The sequence below is a fragment of the Ranitomeya variabilis genome, chromosome 1, assembly GCF_051348905.1.
Source record: "Ranitomeya variabilis isolate aRanVar5 chromosome 1, aRanVar5.hap1, whole genome shotgun sequence".
Taxonomy (NCBI): domain Eukaryota; kingdom Metazoa; phylum Chordata; class Amphibia; order Anura; family Dendrobatidae; genus Ranitomeya; species Ranitomeya variabilis.
This window is the reverse complement of record NC_135232.1, coordinates 618494758-618512417: the sequence shown is the minus strand read 5'-3', so window position 1 is coordinate 618512417 and position 17660 is coordinate 618494758. Positions and strand designations below refer to the sequence as shown.

The 17660-nt window shown below is 49.3% G+C and overlaps 1 protein-coding gene across 1 annotated transcript; it reads right to left on the bottom strand.

Moving 5' to 3' along the window:
* Positions 1–4453: 4453 nt before the first annotated feature.
* On the bottom strand, positions 4454–11735 carry RPUSD2 (RNA pseudouridine synthase domain containing 2). Its single transcript, XM_077260703.1, has 3 exons — positions 11161–11735; positions 7828–8124; positions 4454–5247 (listed from the first exon to the last, which is right to left on the bottom strand). The coding sequence occupies exons 1-3, from the start codon at positions 11728–11730 to the stop codon at positions 4519–4521; spliced, it is 1596 nt and encodes a 531-aa protein (XP_077116818.1). The 5' UTR covers positions 11731–11735; the 3' UTR covers positions 4454–4518.
* Between the last annotated feature and the right edge of the window lie 5925 nt (positions 11736–17660).

Sequence of the window (17660 nt, the reverse complement as noted above, 5' to 3'; positions counted from 1 at the left end):
ATAGTGAAAAGCACATTATTTACCTGAGAAATCTACCTATGTGACCGCTGCAACCAATCACTGGCCTCAGAGGCGCACCACTGTGGCCAACACTGGCAGTGATTGGTTGCGGCGGTGACGTGACTAGTCGCTGGAATGGCGGCAGATTGCTTGGTAAGTGATGGGAGTAATATATGGAAATCGTTTCATGGAAAATGGCGAAATAAAATGTTATAGCACCATTTGTTTTCTGGTGTTGATGATAAGGTAGAAATGACCCGAGATCAGGGCTCTGCTGGGAGGGCGAAGCGCGGCCCACCACACATTATTATTATTATTTATATAGCACCATTAATTCCATGGTGCTGTACATGTGAAAAGGGGTTACATACAGGGTTATAGATATCGTTTACAGTAAACAAATTTACAGTGACAGACTGGTACAGAGGGGAGAGGACCCTGTCCTTGCGGACTTACATTCTACGGGATAATGGGGAAGAGACAGCAGGTCAGAGGTGCTGCAGCTCTGGCGGTGATGGCTAGGCGGCGGCTCTGGCGATGGCGAGGCGGCAGAATGGTTATTGTAGGCTTTCCTGAAGAGATGAGTTTTCAGGTTCCGTCTTAAGGATCCGAGGGTGGTGGATAATCGGACGTGTTGAGGCATGGAATTCCAGAGGATGGGGGATATTCGGGAGAAATCTTGGAGGCGGTTGGGTGAGGAGCGAATAAGTGTGGAGGAGAGAAGGAGGTCTTGGGAGGACCGGAGATTACGTGAGGGAAGATATCGGGAGATTAGTTCAGAGATATATGGAGGAGACAGGTTGTGGATGGCTTTGTAGGTCAGTGTTAGTAGTTACATCAGGGTGGGCTTATCTAAGGGCTCAGAGAACACGACCAGGTAAGATAAGTGACTTATGTCTCCAAATCAGGACAAGCATCACCTCTGTCTGTGGGGTGGAGGGGGCGCCGCGGGAGAGCACTTCTTTTTGCTTTTCTTTGGAGGGGAAGAGGGGAGGTTGAAGTAACTGCAAAGCAGCAATTCTGGCCTTTGAGCTTTTTATATGGCATTTCCCATACACTAATAATGTTCCGCACTGTGGCCCCCAATACACTAATAATGTCTTCCATTGTGGCCCCATACACTAATAATGTCTTCCATTGTGGCCCCCCATACACTAATAATGTCTTTCATTGTGGCCCCCGTACACTAATAATGTTTTCCATTGTGGCCCCCGTACACTAATAATGTCTTCCATTGTGGCCCCCCCATACACTAATAATGTCCTCCATTGTGGCCCCATACACTAATAATGTCTGTCATTGTGGCCCCCGTACACTAATAATGTCCTCCATTGTGGCCCCATACACTAATAATGTCTGTCATTGTGGCCCCCGTACACTAATAATGTCCTCCATTGTGGCCCCATACACTAATAATGTCTGTCATTGTGGCCCCCGTACACTAATAATGTCCTCCATTGTGGCCCCATACACTAATAATGTCTTCCATTGTGGCCCCCCATACACTAATAATGTCCTCCATTGTGGCCCCATACACTAATAATGTCTTCCATTGTGGCCCCCGTACACTAATAATGTCCTCCATTGTGGCCCCATACACTAATAATGTCTGTCATTGTGGCCCCCGTACACTAATAATGTCCTCCATTGTGGCCCCATACACTAATAATGTCTGTCATTGTGGCCCCCGTACACTAATAATGTCCTCCATTGTGGCACCCGTACACTAATAATGTTCCGCACTGTGGCCCCCCATACATTAGTAATGTCCTCCATTGTGGCCCCCGTACAATAATAATGCCTTCCATTGTGGCCCCCGTACACTAATAATGCCTTCCATTGTGGCCCCCGTACACTAATAATGCCTTCCATTGTGGCCCCCGTACACCAATAATGTCTTCCATTGTGCCCCGCACACTAATACTGTAACCTGGTAAGTGACTAAGGCTACTTTCACACTAGCGTAGTGTGACGGACGTCGCAATGCGTCGTTGTGGAGAAAAAACGCATCCTGCAAAGTTGTCTGCAGGATGCGTTTTTCTCCATAGACTTTTATTAGCGACGCAGTGCCACACGTCGCAACCGTCGTACTACGGTTGCGTCGTGTTTTGGCGCACCGCCGCCACAAAAAAAAGTTACATGTAACTTTTTTTGTGCGTCGGGACCGCCATTTTTGACCGCGCATGTGCGGCCAAAACTCCACCCCCTCCTCCCCGGACCTTACAATGGGGCAGCGGAAGCGTCTTAAGACTGCTTCCGCTGCCAACGTTGAGCATTTTCTTCACAGTATGCGTCGGGCCGACGCAGCGCGACGGCCCCGTACCGACGCTAGTGTGAAAGCAGCCTTATGTTTCCAAATCAGGAAAAGCGTCACCTCTGTCTGTGGGGTGGAGGGGGCACAGCGGGGGAGCACTTCTTTTTGCTTTTCTTTTGAGGGGAAAGGGGGAGGTTGAAGTGACTGCAAAGCAGCAATTCTGGCCTTTATGAGCTTTTTTATGGCATTTCCCATACACTAATAATGTTCCGCACTGTGGCCCCCATACACTAATAATGTTCCGCACTATGGCCCTCCATACACTAATAATGTTCCGCACTGTGGCCCTCCATACACTAATAATGTCTGCCATTGTGGCCCCCGTACACTAATGTCCTCCATTGGGTGCCCCATACTGTAATGCCCTCCATTGTGCCCCGTACACAAATTATGCCCTCCATTGTGGCCCCATACACTAATATTGTCCCCCATATACTAATATGGTTCCCCATTGTGGCCCCATACACTAATAATGTCCTCCATTGTGGCCCCCATATACTAATACTGTCCCCCATTCACTAATACTGTCCCCCATACACTAATACTGTCCCCCATACACTAATACTGTCCCCCATTGTGGCCCCATACACTAATAATGTCTTCCATTGTGGCCCCCATATACCAATATTGTCCCCCACTGTGGCCCCATACACTAACAATGCCCTCCATTGTGGCCCCCGTACACTAATAATGCCCAGCAGCATTCTGGGCAGCACAGTGGCTCAGTGGTTAGCACTGCAGCCTTGCAGCGCTGGGGTCCTGGGTTCAAATCTCACCAAGGACATCTGCTAGGAGTGTGTGTTTGTGTGGGTTTCCTCCTGGTTCTCCAGTTTCCTCCCACATTCCAAAGACATACTGATAGGGAATGTAGATTGTGAGCCCCATCAGTGACGATTTTGATAAAAAACTGTAAAGCGCTGTGGAATATGTTGGATGTCAGCTGCTGTGGGCCTAACACACAATGGTGGCCTAGGGGGTCGGTGGTTCTCTGCCCCACAATAGTTCTTATTAGTGATGAGTGAGTGTACTCGTTGCTTGAGTTTTCCTGAGCATGCTCGGCTGGTCTCTGAGTATTTGTTAGAGCTCGGAGATTTAATTGTTGTTGAGGCAACTGCATGATTTACGGCTGCTAGACAGCCCGAGTACATGTGGGAGTTGCCTGGTTGCTAGGAAACCCCCACATATAATCAAGCTGTCTAGCAGCTATAAATCATGTAGCTGAGGAGATGAAAACTAAATCTCCGAGCTCTAACAAATACTCTGAGAACACCCGAGCGTGCTCAGGAAAACCCAAGCAACGAGTACACTCGCTCATCACTAGTTCTTAGCTGTGCATCTGAGGATGCACATCAAGGTTATAACGGCAGTGGCGGCCCCTTTGGAGGTGGTTGCAGACCCTCCGACTACCATCCTTACACCCTGCTGAGGAGGTGGAGTTCTGCGCAGGAGACCTGCTGTCGCTCCAATCTGTGCAGTCCATACACTGGGATCATGGTCATGTGAAGCGCAGCTCCAGTATTCAGAAGGGAGGAAATCGTCCCATTCTAGGTCTCTGCAGGTTCTGACCCCGACTTGTATATACTGACCAGAAGACATAAGAATAAATAAGACCTGAGGGAGGAATCACGTGTAAAAGCCCAAACTACAGAGGATTTGTTTGTTTTTTTAAAGGTCAGAGACATCCTAATCCCAAACATTATTATTCTGGCCACACAACAAGTCTACTTCTACCATCAGGGCAATGACAAAGCTAGCAGAGAATAGCTCTGCTCTGACTACTGGGGGTAACAGATGACAAGTGTGTACAGCGGTTGTCGCTCCTCTCTCCAACATTCCCATTAGTGACCCATTATATTCTGACAACTATTTGTGGTTGTACAGAAACAGTAAGGGACTGCCCCCTAAGTGCACCCTTCCCAGGTCCAGCTAAGCACCACTGCCCCTTGTGTCTGTAGAATGAGCTGCTGTGCAGTGGTTGCAGTGGTATCTGCAGGACCCGGGGAGGGTGAATAAACTTTTTTTTTTTTTTTTTTTTTTTTTTAAACTGCAGATGAAGAACAGGTGTTTTACAAAACTGGAAAACCTATTTAAAGCTTACATAAAAAGTAAAAATTAAAGCAGAGATTCTATTCTACAGAATAAAATAAATGTGGTTTCTTTATTTTCAGCAATGGACTGCAGGAAATAATTGTATAATGTGGCGTTTAGTCCTCTGTCCAGTGGTCTTCTGCCCATTCAGGCAACTGAGTAGAATAGTCAAAATCCTCCCCCTTATACCGCAGAGCATGCAGAAACATAATCAGGTCTTTAGGGGAGGGGTCCGACCGCATAATCTTACATTCCCCACAGAGGGGGTCCACCAGTTCCTGCCCCTTCCCTTCAGTATCAGTCACAAAGCCCTCCTGTGTATTGTTTTCATCACATGAGGGGTGTTTATCTCGATGGGTGTTCACTGCGCCTATCTCCGCAGTATGTGGCGCAGACTGTGGGCACGGGGGAACATCTCCGCTCTGCCCACTTTTCAGCGCTAGTAGATCATCTTCAGCAACATCCAATAGATCCAGACTTTGCTTAGATTTATGCTCCTCTATCAGGGTCCGCAGGAGTTCGTCATCAGTCATGTTGATTTCACCCCTTCTGCCTCGGTTGGGCCCCCACGCTTCTGTGTTGTAGATCGGGTCATTGACAATGGGATGCCCTAAATACTGTAAGTGGACTCGGATTTGGTGCGTGCGCCCCGTGTAAGGGAAACACTTCACAACACTCGATTTACCATTGTAGCTAAGTCTCTGGAAGACCGTTTTGGAGGCTTTGCCTTTTGGATGCACACGACAAACACCGATCTTATAGGAGACCACCATTATAGGCTCCTCGCAGGTCACGGTTTCTTCAGGAAATTCTCCACAGACGCGACACACATACTCCTTTTCTAGCTGTGTATAGAAAAAAAAAAATGTATAAGTCATCCAAAATTTAGAAATGTAACGGATAAAGATATAAGAATCCACAGCGGGAAATTCGAAGAGCGTCAAGATACACTGCGGCAAGTTGAAACCTGCACAATTCGGTGTGGAATCCGTATAGAATCAACCTGGCGTGGATGTATCCTAATCCCTGAATGTGCCCCAAAAAATGTACTATGCAAGAGCTCAAACATGAGTGCAGACAAACACTTGACAGGTCCTTTTGTGTCTGAGCTTGAGTTCTTTAGTCACAAGACAGAAGGACCACTTAAGGCTATGTGCACACTTTGTGGGGTCCTCTGCGGGTTCTCCCGCAGCGGATTTGATAAATCTGCAGGGCAAAACCGCTGCGGTTATCCCTGCAGATTTATCGCGGTTTGTTTTGCGGTTTCCGCTGCGGGTTTACTGCTATACTATTGATGCTGCATATGCAGCAATATGCAGCATCAATAGTAATGTTAAAAATAATAAAAAATGGTTTATACTCACCCTCTGACGTCCCGATCTCCTCGGCGCTGCACGCGGCGGTCCGGTTCCAAAGATGCTGTGCGAGAAGGACCTTCGTGACATCACGGTCATGTGACCGCGACGTCATCGCAGGCCCTGCTCGCACAGCAACCCTGAGACCGGACAGCCGCGTGCAGCGCTGAGAGGTGAGTATAGCATTATTTTTTTTTTTTATTCTTTTTTTTTTTACACTACTATGGTTCCCAGGGCCTGGAGGAGAGTCTCCTCTCCTCCACCCCGGGTACCATCTGCACATTATCCGCTTACTTCCCGCATCGTGGGCACAGCCCCATGCGGGAAGTTAGCGGATCAATGCATTCCTATGTGTGCAGAATCGCAGCGATTCTGCACAAAGAAGTGACATGCTGCGGAATGTAAACAGCTGCGTTTCTGCGCGTTTTTTCCCGCAGCATGTGCACAGCGGATTGCGGTTCCCATAGGGTTTACATGTAAATGTAAACGCTATGGAAACTGCTGCGGACCCGCAGCTACAGAAACGCTGCGGATCCGCGGTAAAACCCGCAAAATGTGAACATGGCCTTAGGGGTGTGCAACCTGAGTAATCAGAAAAGGATGCATTACCTGGCCTTACAAAAGGCAGACATAGAATTCTACGGGTACCCCAACTGTCATTAAGCAACCCATCACTTTGCAGAGACCTAATGGTTGTGATGGAGGCTTCCCATCTAACTACTTGGACGCCATGGTTGCTGTTCACCAAGGCATCCAAAGGGTTAAACTGCTGGCATAAGAGCCAGTTCCAAAATGTAGCGGAAACAGCCAGCTCCATACAAATCCTTCCGCCTTCTGCTATACATATGTAGTCTGGGAGAAATGGGAGGACATGAGGCAGGGGCCGTTTGGCATCAGACCCCCCTGTTCACTGGTCACAATGCGGTTGCGTGGCCTGCATCCAATGGCCCTCACTAACAGATGCCACAGGCGTGGCGCAGTTATGCTTACAGTGCTGTAAAGCAGTTTTATATGCGCACTGTATGGTAGCATTTCACTGTACCGTATATTATTTTTTCAGGGTTTAAAGGTTGGACATTATGGCATTAAAAGGGGTTGTTTGACATCAAATTTGTTTTTTTAAAGGTATGAAAGCAAAAAAAAACAAACAGAGGCATAATCTGCTAATCAGCCCTGTGGATCCAGCGCAGGAAGAGATGTCTGCATTCATTTGGATATCATACAACTGCTGAAGCCTGCGATTGTCTGCAGCAGTCATGTGACTAGAAGAGTGAATATTAGAGAAACATCCGAAGCTCCGGTCCTCTAGTCGCCTGACCGCTGCAGCCAATCGAAGCCTTCAGTGATCCAGTGATGCACTGGATCCACAGGGCTGCTGATAGGAGAGCATGACATTTTTTTTTTTAAGGGTATGTGCACACGTTGCAGATTTGGGTGTAGAATTTTCTGCACAAAATCTGCATCTCCTGGCAGAAAACGCAGGTGCAGATTTGATGCGTTTTTCTTGCGGATTTTGTGTTTTTCCTGCAGATTTATTGGGGATTCAGTGTGGATTTCATGCGTTTTTTTACCCCTGCGGATTTCTATAATGGAATGGGTGTAGAAACGCTGCAGATCCGCACAAAAGTGACATGCTACTTCTTTCAATCCACTGCATTTTCCGTGCGGAATTTTCCGCACCATTGGCACAGCATTTTTTTTTTTATTGATTTACATTGTTCTGTAAATCACTTTGCGGATCTGCAGCGTTTCTGTGCGGAAAAAAACACTGCGGATCCGCAGTAAATCCGCATCGTGTGCACTTAGCTTAAATGGCAGCCCCATGGACCCAGTGCAGGGAGCTCAGGAAATAATATCTGCTCCATTCGGAAGTTACTCGATCACTGGAGCCTGTGATAGGCTGCAGTGGTCTGGTGACTAGAGTACCTTCTCTGATGGTTCGATCTTCTAGTAGCCTGACTGCTGCAGTCAATCATACAATTCAGAAAAAGATACTGCATAGGGCATCATCCAATGTAAGGCCAGCCTGCAGGGCAGTACTGTGCGGTGCCCTGGTGTCTTGCTGCTCACCTTCCTCTCCCGTACCAGTTCTGCCAACTTCTTCGACACCTCTGAGGTCTTGGCAAACATGAGCACCCCGGAGGTCAGACGATCCAGGCGGTGGATGGTGTGAAGTTCTTTCATATTATGCTCTTTGCCCAAAATAAAGAGGACTGTGTTGTGACGGAAGCGACCACAGGGATGGACAGGCAGAGACGAAGGCTTATCCACAACCACAATGTCTTCGGTCTCGGCCAGGATGTGCAGGGGTTGTGCAGTTACAGGGGGCTCATGGCGGTGGACCGTGTTTCTGAGGAAATCATTGTCCTACGAGTAGAGAAGAGTTGGAAATATTACTGCTACAAGGTACAATAAAGCACGCCAATCCCACAACGCTCTCACCGGACGCCTCCGTGAATGCCAGCCACTAACTCTCAGAGACGTGGACATTACCAATGCCAACGGTACAGTGGCTTTGCTACAGCCAACTCTGGCATCGGCAGCAAAGTTTAGGCCTCCTAGTAGTCACAGCGGACCCTGTACTATAATCCTATGGATTAGGCCCCTAAGTAGTCATAGCAGACCCCATATCACAGTCCTATGGATTAGGCCCCCTAGTAGTCACAGCAGACCCCGTACTAGAGTTCTATAGATTAGGCCCCCCTAGTAGTCACAGCAGCCCCCCATACTAGAGTTCTATGGATTAGGCCCATAGTAGTCACAGTGGCCCCCCGTACTAGAGTTTTATGGATTGGGCCACCTAGTAGTCACAGCGGACACCGCACTACAGTTCTCTGGATTAGGCCCCTAGTAGTCAAAGGGGATCCAGTACTACAGTTCTATGGATTAGGCCCCCTAGTAATCACAGCAGGCCCCGTACTACCGTTGTATGGATTAGACCCCTAGTAGTCACAGCAGACCCTGTACTAGTCCTATGAATTAGGTCCCTAGTAGTCACAGCAGACCCCGTACTACATTTCTATGTATTAGGCCCCCCCCCTAGTAGTCACAGCAGACCCCATACTAGAGTTCTATGGATTAGGCCCCCTAGTAGTCACAGCAGACCCCATACTACATTTCTATGTATTAGGCCCCCTAGTAATCACAGCAGACCCCATACTAGAGTTCTATGGATTAGGCCCCCTAGTAGTCACAGCAGACCCCATACTACATTTCTATGTATTAGGCCCCCTAGTAATCACAGCAGACCCCGTACTAGAGTTCAATGGATGAGGCCCCCTATTAGTCACAGCGGCCCCCCGTGTAGAGTTCTATGGATGAGGCCCCCTAGTAGTCACAGGCCCCCGTCTAGAGTTCTATGGATGAGGCCCCCTAGTAGTCACAGTGGCCCCCCGTACTAGAGTTCTATGGATTAGGCCCCCTAGTAGTCACAGCGGGCCCCCGTCTAGAGTTCTATGGATGAGGCCCCCTAGTAGTCACAGCGGCCCCCCGTCTAGAGTTCTATGGATGAGGCCCCCTAGTAGTCACAGCGGCCTCCCATACTAGAGTTCTATGGATGAGGCCCCCTAGTAGTCACAGCGGCCCCCCGTACTAGAGTTCTATGGATGAGGCCCCCTAGTACTCACAGCGGCCCCCCGTACTAGAGTTCTATGGATGAGGCCCCCTAGTACTCACAGCGGCCCCCCGTACTAGAGTTCTATGGATTAGGCCCCCTAGTAGTCACAGCGGCCCCATCTAGAGTTCTATGGATGAGGCCCCCTAGTAGTCACAGCGGCCCCCCCGTACTAGAGTTCTATGGATGAGGCCCCCTAGTAGTCACAGCAGCCCCATCTAGAGTTCTATGGATGAGGCCCCCTAGTAGTCACAGCGGCCCCCCGTACTAGAGTTCTCTGGATGAGGCCCCCTAGTAGTCACAGCGGCCCCATCTAGAGTTCTATGGATGAGGCCCCCTAGTAGTCACAGCGGCCCCCCGTACTAGAGTTCTCTGGATGAGGCCCCCTAGTAGTCACAGCGGCCCCCCGTACTAGAGTTCTATGGATTAGGCCCCCTAGTAGTCACAGCGGCCCCCCGTACTAGAGTTCTATGGATTAGGCCCCCTAGTACTCACAGCGGCCCCCCGTACTAGAGTTCTATGGATTAGGCCCCCTAGTACTCACAGCGGCCCCCCGTACTAGAGTTCTATGGATTAGGCCCCCTAGTACTCACAGCGGCCCCCCGTACTAGAGTTCTATGGATTAGGCCCCCTAGTACTCACAGCGGCCCCCCGTACTAGAGTTCTATGGATTAGGCCCCCTAGTACTCACAGCGGCCTCCCGTACTAGAGTTCTATGGATGAGGCCCCCTAGTAGTCACAGCGGCCCCATCTAGAGTTCTATGGATGAGGCCCCCTAGTATTCACAGTGGCCCCCCGTACTAGAGTTCTATGGATGAGGCCTCCTAGTAGTCACAGTGGCCCCCCGTACTAGAGTTCTATGGATTAGGCCCCCTAGTAGTCACAGCGGCCCCCCGTACTAGAGTTCTATGGATTAGGCCCCCTAGTAGTCACAGCGGCCCCCCGTCTAGAGTTCTATGGATTAGGCCCCCTAGTACTCACAGCGGCCCCCCGTACTCGAGTTCTATGGATGAGGCCCCCTTGTAGTCACAGCGGCCCCCCGTCCTAGAGTTCTATGGATGAGGCCCCCTAGTAGTCACAGCGGCCCCCCGTACTAGAGTTCTATGGATGAGGCCCCCTAGTAGTCACAGCGGCCCCCCGTACTAGAGTTCTATGGATGAGGCCCCCTAGTAGTCACAGCGGCCCCCCGTACTAGAGTTCTATGGATGAGGCCCCCCGTACTAGAGTTCTATGGATGAGGCCCCCTAGTAGTCACAGCGGCCCCCCGTACTAGAGTTCTATGGATGAGGCCCCCTAGTAGTCACAGCGGCCCCCCGTACTAGAGTTCTATGGATGAGGCCCCCTAGTAGTCACAGCGGCCCCCCGTACTAGAGTTCTATGGATGAGGCCCCCTAGTAGTCACAGCGGCCCCCCGTACTAGAGTTCTATGGATGAGGCCCCCTAGTAGTCACAGCGGCCCCCCGTACTAGAGTTCTATGGATGAGGCCCCCTAGTAGTCACAGCGGCCCCCCGTACTAGAGTTCTATGGATGAGGCCCCCTAGTAGTCACAGCGGCCCCCCGTACTAGAGTTCTATGGATGAGGCCCCCTAGTAGTCACAGCGGCCCCCCCGTCTAGAGTTCTATGGATGAGGCCCCCTAGTAGTCACAGCGGCCCCCCCGTACTAGAGTTCTATGGATGAGGCCCCCATACACCCAGGCCCTATCCCACTGTGCCAGTCACCATGCCGCTTCCTGCCAGCCCTGAGCACCCGGTGCACACACTGCCTGGGCCCGGCTGCCGCCTCCTCACCTTCAGCACCAGGCTCAGGTCGGTCACCGTGTCCCGGTTGAGCCGCAGTCTCCCGGCCCGGGCCGCCCGCTTGTAGTACTCCAGCGGCTCCGAGCGGAACTCCGTGCCGAACACATGCAGCAGGCTCTTCCCCACCCAGCGGCCCTTGCAGTAGGTCTCAAAGTCGAAGAAATAAGGGCGAACTTTCCTCAGCCCGTTCTCTATGTACGATTCGGTCTCCGAAAAGTGCTCGTCTCCGAAACTGACGCCAGTCCTGCGCTTCGAGGGCGGCGGCACATAGCGACCTTCACCGCCATCACCGCAGGGCTTCCGCTTCCTCCCCCGGTCATTGCCGGTCCCAGACTCTCCCTCCGGCTCCTTTCTTTTTAGCGACATAGCACAAGTCAGAGCGGACAGACTAGGTCTGCAGCCACCAGCGAGCCGGCCCGGGCGCCACACTCTGATCATGACACGTGGTGCGCGACGGAGGGCGCCGGCTGATGACGTCACATGCCGGACCGAAACACGGGCCAAACAGAGCTGTGTGCCCCATGTACGCTCATACCCCACTAGTGCGGCCAGGGACCCCATAACGGACAGCCAGGGACCCCATGTGTCAGACAATCCCTTTATGTTAGCCGCACACTGCTGAACTCTCTCACAAATAGTCAGCTATGCCCCTATGTGACAGCCAGGATCCCCACCTGTCAGACGTGCCCCTATGTGACAGCCAGGATCCCCACCTGTCAGACGTGCCCCTATGTGACAGCCAGGACCCCCACCTGTCAGACGTGCCCCTATGTGACAGCCAGGATCCCCACCTGTCAGACGTGCCCCTATGTGACAGCCAGGACCCCCACCTGTCAGACGTGCCCCTATGTGACAGCCAGGACCCCCACCTGTCAGACGTGCCCCTATGTGACAGCCAGGACCCCCACCTGTCAGACGTGCCCCTATGTGACAGCCAGGATCCCCACCTGTCAGACGTGCCCCTATGTGACAGCCAGGATCCCCACCTGTCAGACGTGCCCCTATGTGACAGCCAGGATCCCCACCTGTCAGACGTGCCCCTATGTGACAGCCAGGATCCCCACCTGTCAGACGTGCCCCTATGTGACAGCCAGGACCCCCACCTGTCAGACGTGCCCCTATGTGACAGCCAGGACCCCCACCTGTCAGACGTGCCCCTATGTGACAGCCAGGACCCCCACCTGTCAGACGTGCCCCTATGTGACAGCCAGGACCCCCACCTGTCAGACGTGCCCCTATGTGACAGCCAGGACCCCTACCTGTCAGACGTGCCCCTATGTGACAGCCAGGATCCCCACCTGTCAGACGTGCCCCTATGTGACAGCCAGGACCCCCACCTGTCAGACGTGCCCCTAGGTGACAGCCAGGACCCCCACCTGTCAGAAGTGCCCCTAGGTGACAGCCAGGACCCCCACCTGTCAGACGTGCCCCTAAGTGACAGCCAGGATCCCCACCTGTCAGACGTGCCCCTAGGTGACAGCCAGGACCCCCACCTGTCAGACGTGCCCCTAGGTGACAGCCAGGACCCCCACCTGTCAGACGTGCCCCTAGGTGACAGCCAGGACCCCCACCTGTCAGACGTGCCCCTATGTGACAGCCAGGATCCCCACCTGTCAGACGTGCCCCTATGTGACAGCCAGGACCCCCACCTGTCAGACGTGCCCCTATGTGACAGCCAGGAGCCCCACCTGTCAGACGTGCCCCTATGTGACAGCCAGGACCCCCACCTGTCAGACGTGCCCCTAAGTGACAGCCAGGATCCCCACCTGTCAGACGTGCCCCTAGGTGACAGCCAGGACCCCCACCTGTCAGACGTGCCCCTAGGTGACAGCCAGGATCCCCACCTGTCAGACGTGCCCCTAGGTGACAGCCAGGACCCCCACCTGTCAGACGTGCCCCTAGGTGACAGCCAGGACCCCCACCTGTCAGACGTGCCCCTAGGTGACAGCCAGGACCCCCACCTGTCAGACGTGCCCCTATGTGACAGCCAGGACCCCCACCTGTCAGACGTGCCCCTATGCGATCACCTATAACTGAGCTACAGTGGTGACACCATCACCTGTCATCTGTCCTGTTCACAAGTGTAAAAATGACTTTTCTCTTTCTCGTTTACCTTTTGCAGCCAGAAAATCTATTTTTGACAAGTGAGACTATCTGTCGGCTGGTACCTCCAATCTCCCCATTAATTGAACTCTTCCATGTAAAGATTCAATGCAGGACCATTGGAAGGGGGGTTAAATGTCACCTTCTTGTTCAGCTGATTCTTAAGTCTTACATTTTCAAGGATGACTGTAGGAAAGACTGCAGAGATTCTACCATTGGTAACAATAGTTTCTGGAAGTACAAAACTAAATGCCATCATGATTTCCACAAATGACCTCCCTAACAATGGCTTACACATGCACACAATGTATGAGTAGTCCTCCTCTCCTACCACTTTATCAACCTCCAGTGTGATATGTATGTCTGAGATCATATGGGTATCTCTGTGAGAGCAGACACACACCGCCTGTTACCACCACAGTGTAGAAGATCAGCCGAAGACGGCGCCAACATAAAATGTGCTGCACCACAGCGCTGCTTCTAGGAACTGGTTATTTCCAGGCTATGCTTCCAGCATTAAAGGATTTGTCGGGGAACTTATATATTGATGACCTATCGTTGGTGGGAGTAGGACCCCCAGCAATATCAGATTGGTGGGTGATTATTATGTAACACCCGAACAACTCCTTTTAACTTTTTCCACATTCTGTTGGACCGGGTCTGACAAGTTAGCCTTTGCATCCATGACCCTATTGCCCATCCTTGGGCCCACTTGGGTTGGTGCTAACCATTGCATTACTAGAAACTTTCTACGAGACCTGCCAAGTTGTAGATACTCTGACCCCATCTATTCTTGTTAAAGGGGCTCTGTCAGCACAAAATGACTGCTGAAACTGAGCACAGGGATTCAATGCACCGTGGTGGGGACAGACATTTCTATACCCCTTCCCACCTGCTTGTGTTCCCCCTCTATCTCCGCATCCCCTCTATTTTGATTCCAGCTCTGGCTTTATATAGCCATAGAAAGGAGGAGACAGAGGGAAAACAAACAGGTGAGAAGGTGGACTTAAATGTTTGACTACACCAAGGATGTATGAAGCGCCTGTGCTTGGTGTAAACAGTCATTCTGAGCTGGCAGTCCCTTTACATTCACTCATCCTAGTGCATGCGTATTTTTTCTGCTTCTAACAACAGCTTCTTGAACGGAATCCATCTGTAAACTGAATACCCCATACACATTAAGTAGCTGTCAGCTGAAGAATCGGGCCCGCAACAATCTCTCCCTGTATACAGTCTATGTTCCCTATGAGAGACCTGCTGCCATACTCTTCTGGAGAATTAGACAGTGAACGCTGAAGCACTACAAGTACCAATATAACTTGGTAATGCAGACACAATGGGAATATTATCGGCACAGGGGACGGCTGTGCTCCTCTACAGGGCAGAAGGTGCAGTGAGCAAAGGAAGATCAGAGGGGAATGCGCTGCTGATGTGTGGACCAGACATCTCTGCTTCATCAAGAAAGGTCTGTTCAATCTAAGGCTCTGTTCACACGGCTAGTTGTAATTGATGCAGTAAGTACTGGACATGTGAACGCAGATTAAGAAGTTTGAAGGGAAAATTAAAAAAACCCAAAGCAATGAAAAACTCTACCAGCACTGGCCGTTTGTGCTGTTTTTTTTTTTTTTTTTTCACTAGCCTGGTGGTGTGCCGTACATTACACTCTGCACAGCCCTAGATCAACTCATCCAGGAATAAACGACAACACAGAAGTCATTAAAAGCGATTCCTTTATTGCAATTATTCTCCGTGGTGCAACGTCTCACGTCAGCCCAAAGATTTCCTGTCTCCACAGGCTAGCGCCCGAGCTCTGAAGCTGTGCCACGTGGACTAGTCCTGTCTCCTGGTGCGGCATAGATCTTATAACTTGGCCACTATTGACAAGTAGGCCGATGCCATGCAGCAGAAGTGCTGACAATGACTGTAATGGTGTGAGTGATAGAGGCCACGAATGCCAGGCTCTCCAGTCATCTCTGTAGGAGTTAGAGGAGGGTATGTCTGACATGGGACTAACCCTTTAACCAAGACTATACATAAAGAGAAGCTGAAGCTAAGAAGTTAAGTGACGCATGATCATAAAAAAATTCCTTTAAACAAGGCATTTGGGAGAACAAGATACCAAAATGCTGTTTGTACCTGATGAAGGAGGACAGCTCATACCTGAAATGCGTAGTTGAGGAAAGGTTTAGGATCATACTGATCACACTATCCTCCTTGACGCTACTGGCAAAACCTTTAATTTTCCTGTATCAGATTTGATCTACCACTAAGTTTTTTTTTTGTTTGTTTTTTTTAATCTAAATAGGTACCAGATTCTGTGCGGGTTACTGCATCTTTGTAAGGTTTCCATTTTTTTTTTTTTTTTTTTTTAATACAGAGCTCCAAATTTCAGTTTTGACTTTAACCAAGTGTTAAATATAAAGTGGCATTCCAGACTACACAAAGCAGTAGTTACCCACTTGATGGTTCTGAAAGGGAGTTTAGCCCACCATGAGTCCTTAAAGGGAATTTGTCAGCAGGTTTTCACTATTTAATTGAGAGTAGCATGATGTAGGAGCAGAGACCCCGATTCCGGTGATGTGTCACTTATTAGGCTGTGTTGCTGTTTCAATACAATGAGTGTATTATCAGCAGGAGATTATCAATGCAGGACTACAGCTCTTGTGCATCCTGGTCCAAACGCGCCCACAGCACTGATTATCAGCTTACTGCCAATATACATAGAAAGCTGTGCTGTGGGCAGCTTTCTGAGCTCTGCTTCATCTAAAACCTCCGATTGTATCACAACAGCTGCAACCAGTAAACTAAGTGACATCAAAATACCTAAAAATGTGATACACAGCCAGATAGTATAGAAAACAGAATGTTTATTAACAAATTACATATATATCTTAGAGAACTAATAAAAGAAAAGGCCACCGGGTGACGAAAGAGTACAGGTCAAAACAATAGGGTATGCTTATACATATAAATTCCAATGATATGGACAGAAGTAAAATAATAATATATAGAATCCAATACACAATAAGATTATTTGCTGTGATAACAAATATAATATAGATAAATATATGGCCAATCAAATTACTATGTGTATTAAAAAGTATACAAATAAGTATGTGTCAAACCAAATTGCTATAGTTATATCAACAAGCAATGGCCTCGTTAAAGCCAAGGCAAAACGCGCGTCGGGCACGTGTGGGGCAAACAAAGGGGTATGTAACTTGGTCAGCACCTCATTCATTAAAATGCATTAGCACTTTTTCTTGCAGCAGCACTTTCCTATGCATTAGCACTTTAGTGAGCTGGTTATGTTCCTTCCAACATATAGGACACTTGACAATTATTTTTTATGTTGACCTGTCCTATATTTATTATCCCCATGGAGGTTATATATTATTGACTCAGCTGCATTGCTTGTTGATTTTCCTGTTTTGTGCACACAAAAATCAGCAGCTGACCACGCTATTATTCACTGCATGTATATACATATGATATTACTATGGCACTTTGGTTTTACACATATACTTATTTTTATACTTTTCAATACACATAGTAATTTGATTGGCCATATATTATTTATCTGTTATATTTTATTTTTTAATCGCAGCAAATAATCTTATTGTGTTTTGAATTGTATATATTTACTTCTATCCATAGCATTGGAATTTATATGTATAAGCATACCCTATTGTTTTGTCCTGTACTCTTTCGTCACCTGGTGGCCTTTTCTTTTATTAATTCTCTAAGATATATATGTAATTTGTTAATAAACATTCTGTTTTCTATACCATCTGGATGTGTATCACATTATTAGGCATTTTAATTCTTAGCAGATACACAACATTTGTATTTATTTGTCTTCTTATATGCCAAGTGACACACCAGCAGAATCGGGGTTTCTTTGCCTACATCAGGTTGCTGTCAGATTACATAGCTACAACCTGCTGACAGATTCCCTTTAAAATGGGTTGCTCTATATACACATTCGGTCACAAAAGTGGGAGAGACAGCCGGTAAGGAGAGAAGACAGACAGCCGGGAAAGAGAGACAGGCAGCAGGGAAGGTCTGAGAGACAGCCAGTAAGGAGAGAGAGAGAGAGAGAGAGAGAGAGAGAGAGAGAGAGAGAGAGAGAGAGAGAGAGAGAGAGAGAGAGAGAGAGAGAGAGAGAGAGAGAGAGAGAGAGAGAGAGAGAGAGAGAGAGAGAGAGAGAGAGAGAGAGAGAGAGAGAGAGAGAGACAGGAAGGCGAGAGAGAGAAAAGAGACAGAAAGGTATGAGACAGCCAGGAAGGTCTGAGTGTTTTGCACCATAACAAAAGCCTATACCACTTTTGCTGCCTACTAGTAGCCCAAACTCACCCTTTAATGGCCATGCACAAGTAGTGTCTGCA

Coding starts and splice junctions, on each gene's coding strand:
- RPUSD2 (XM_077260703.1), bottom strand. CDS start 11,730: ATGGGGTCCCTGGCCGCACTAGTGGGGTATGAGCGTACATGGGGCACA. Junction 8,125..11,160: donor ACCTGAGCCTGGTGCTGAAG/GTGAGGAGGCGG, acceptor CTCTACTCGTAG/GACAATGATTTCCTCAGAAA. Junction 5,248..7,827: donor AACTGGTACGGGAGAGGAAG/GTGAGCAGCAAG, acceptor TTCTATACACAG/CTAGAAAAGGAGTATGTGTG.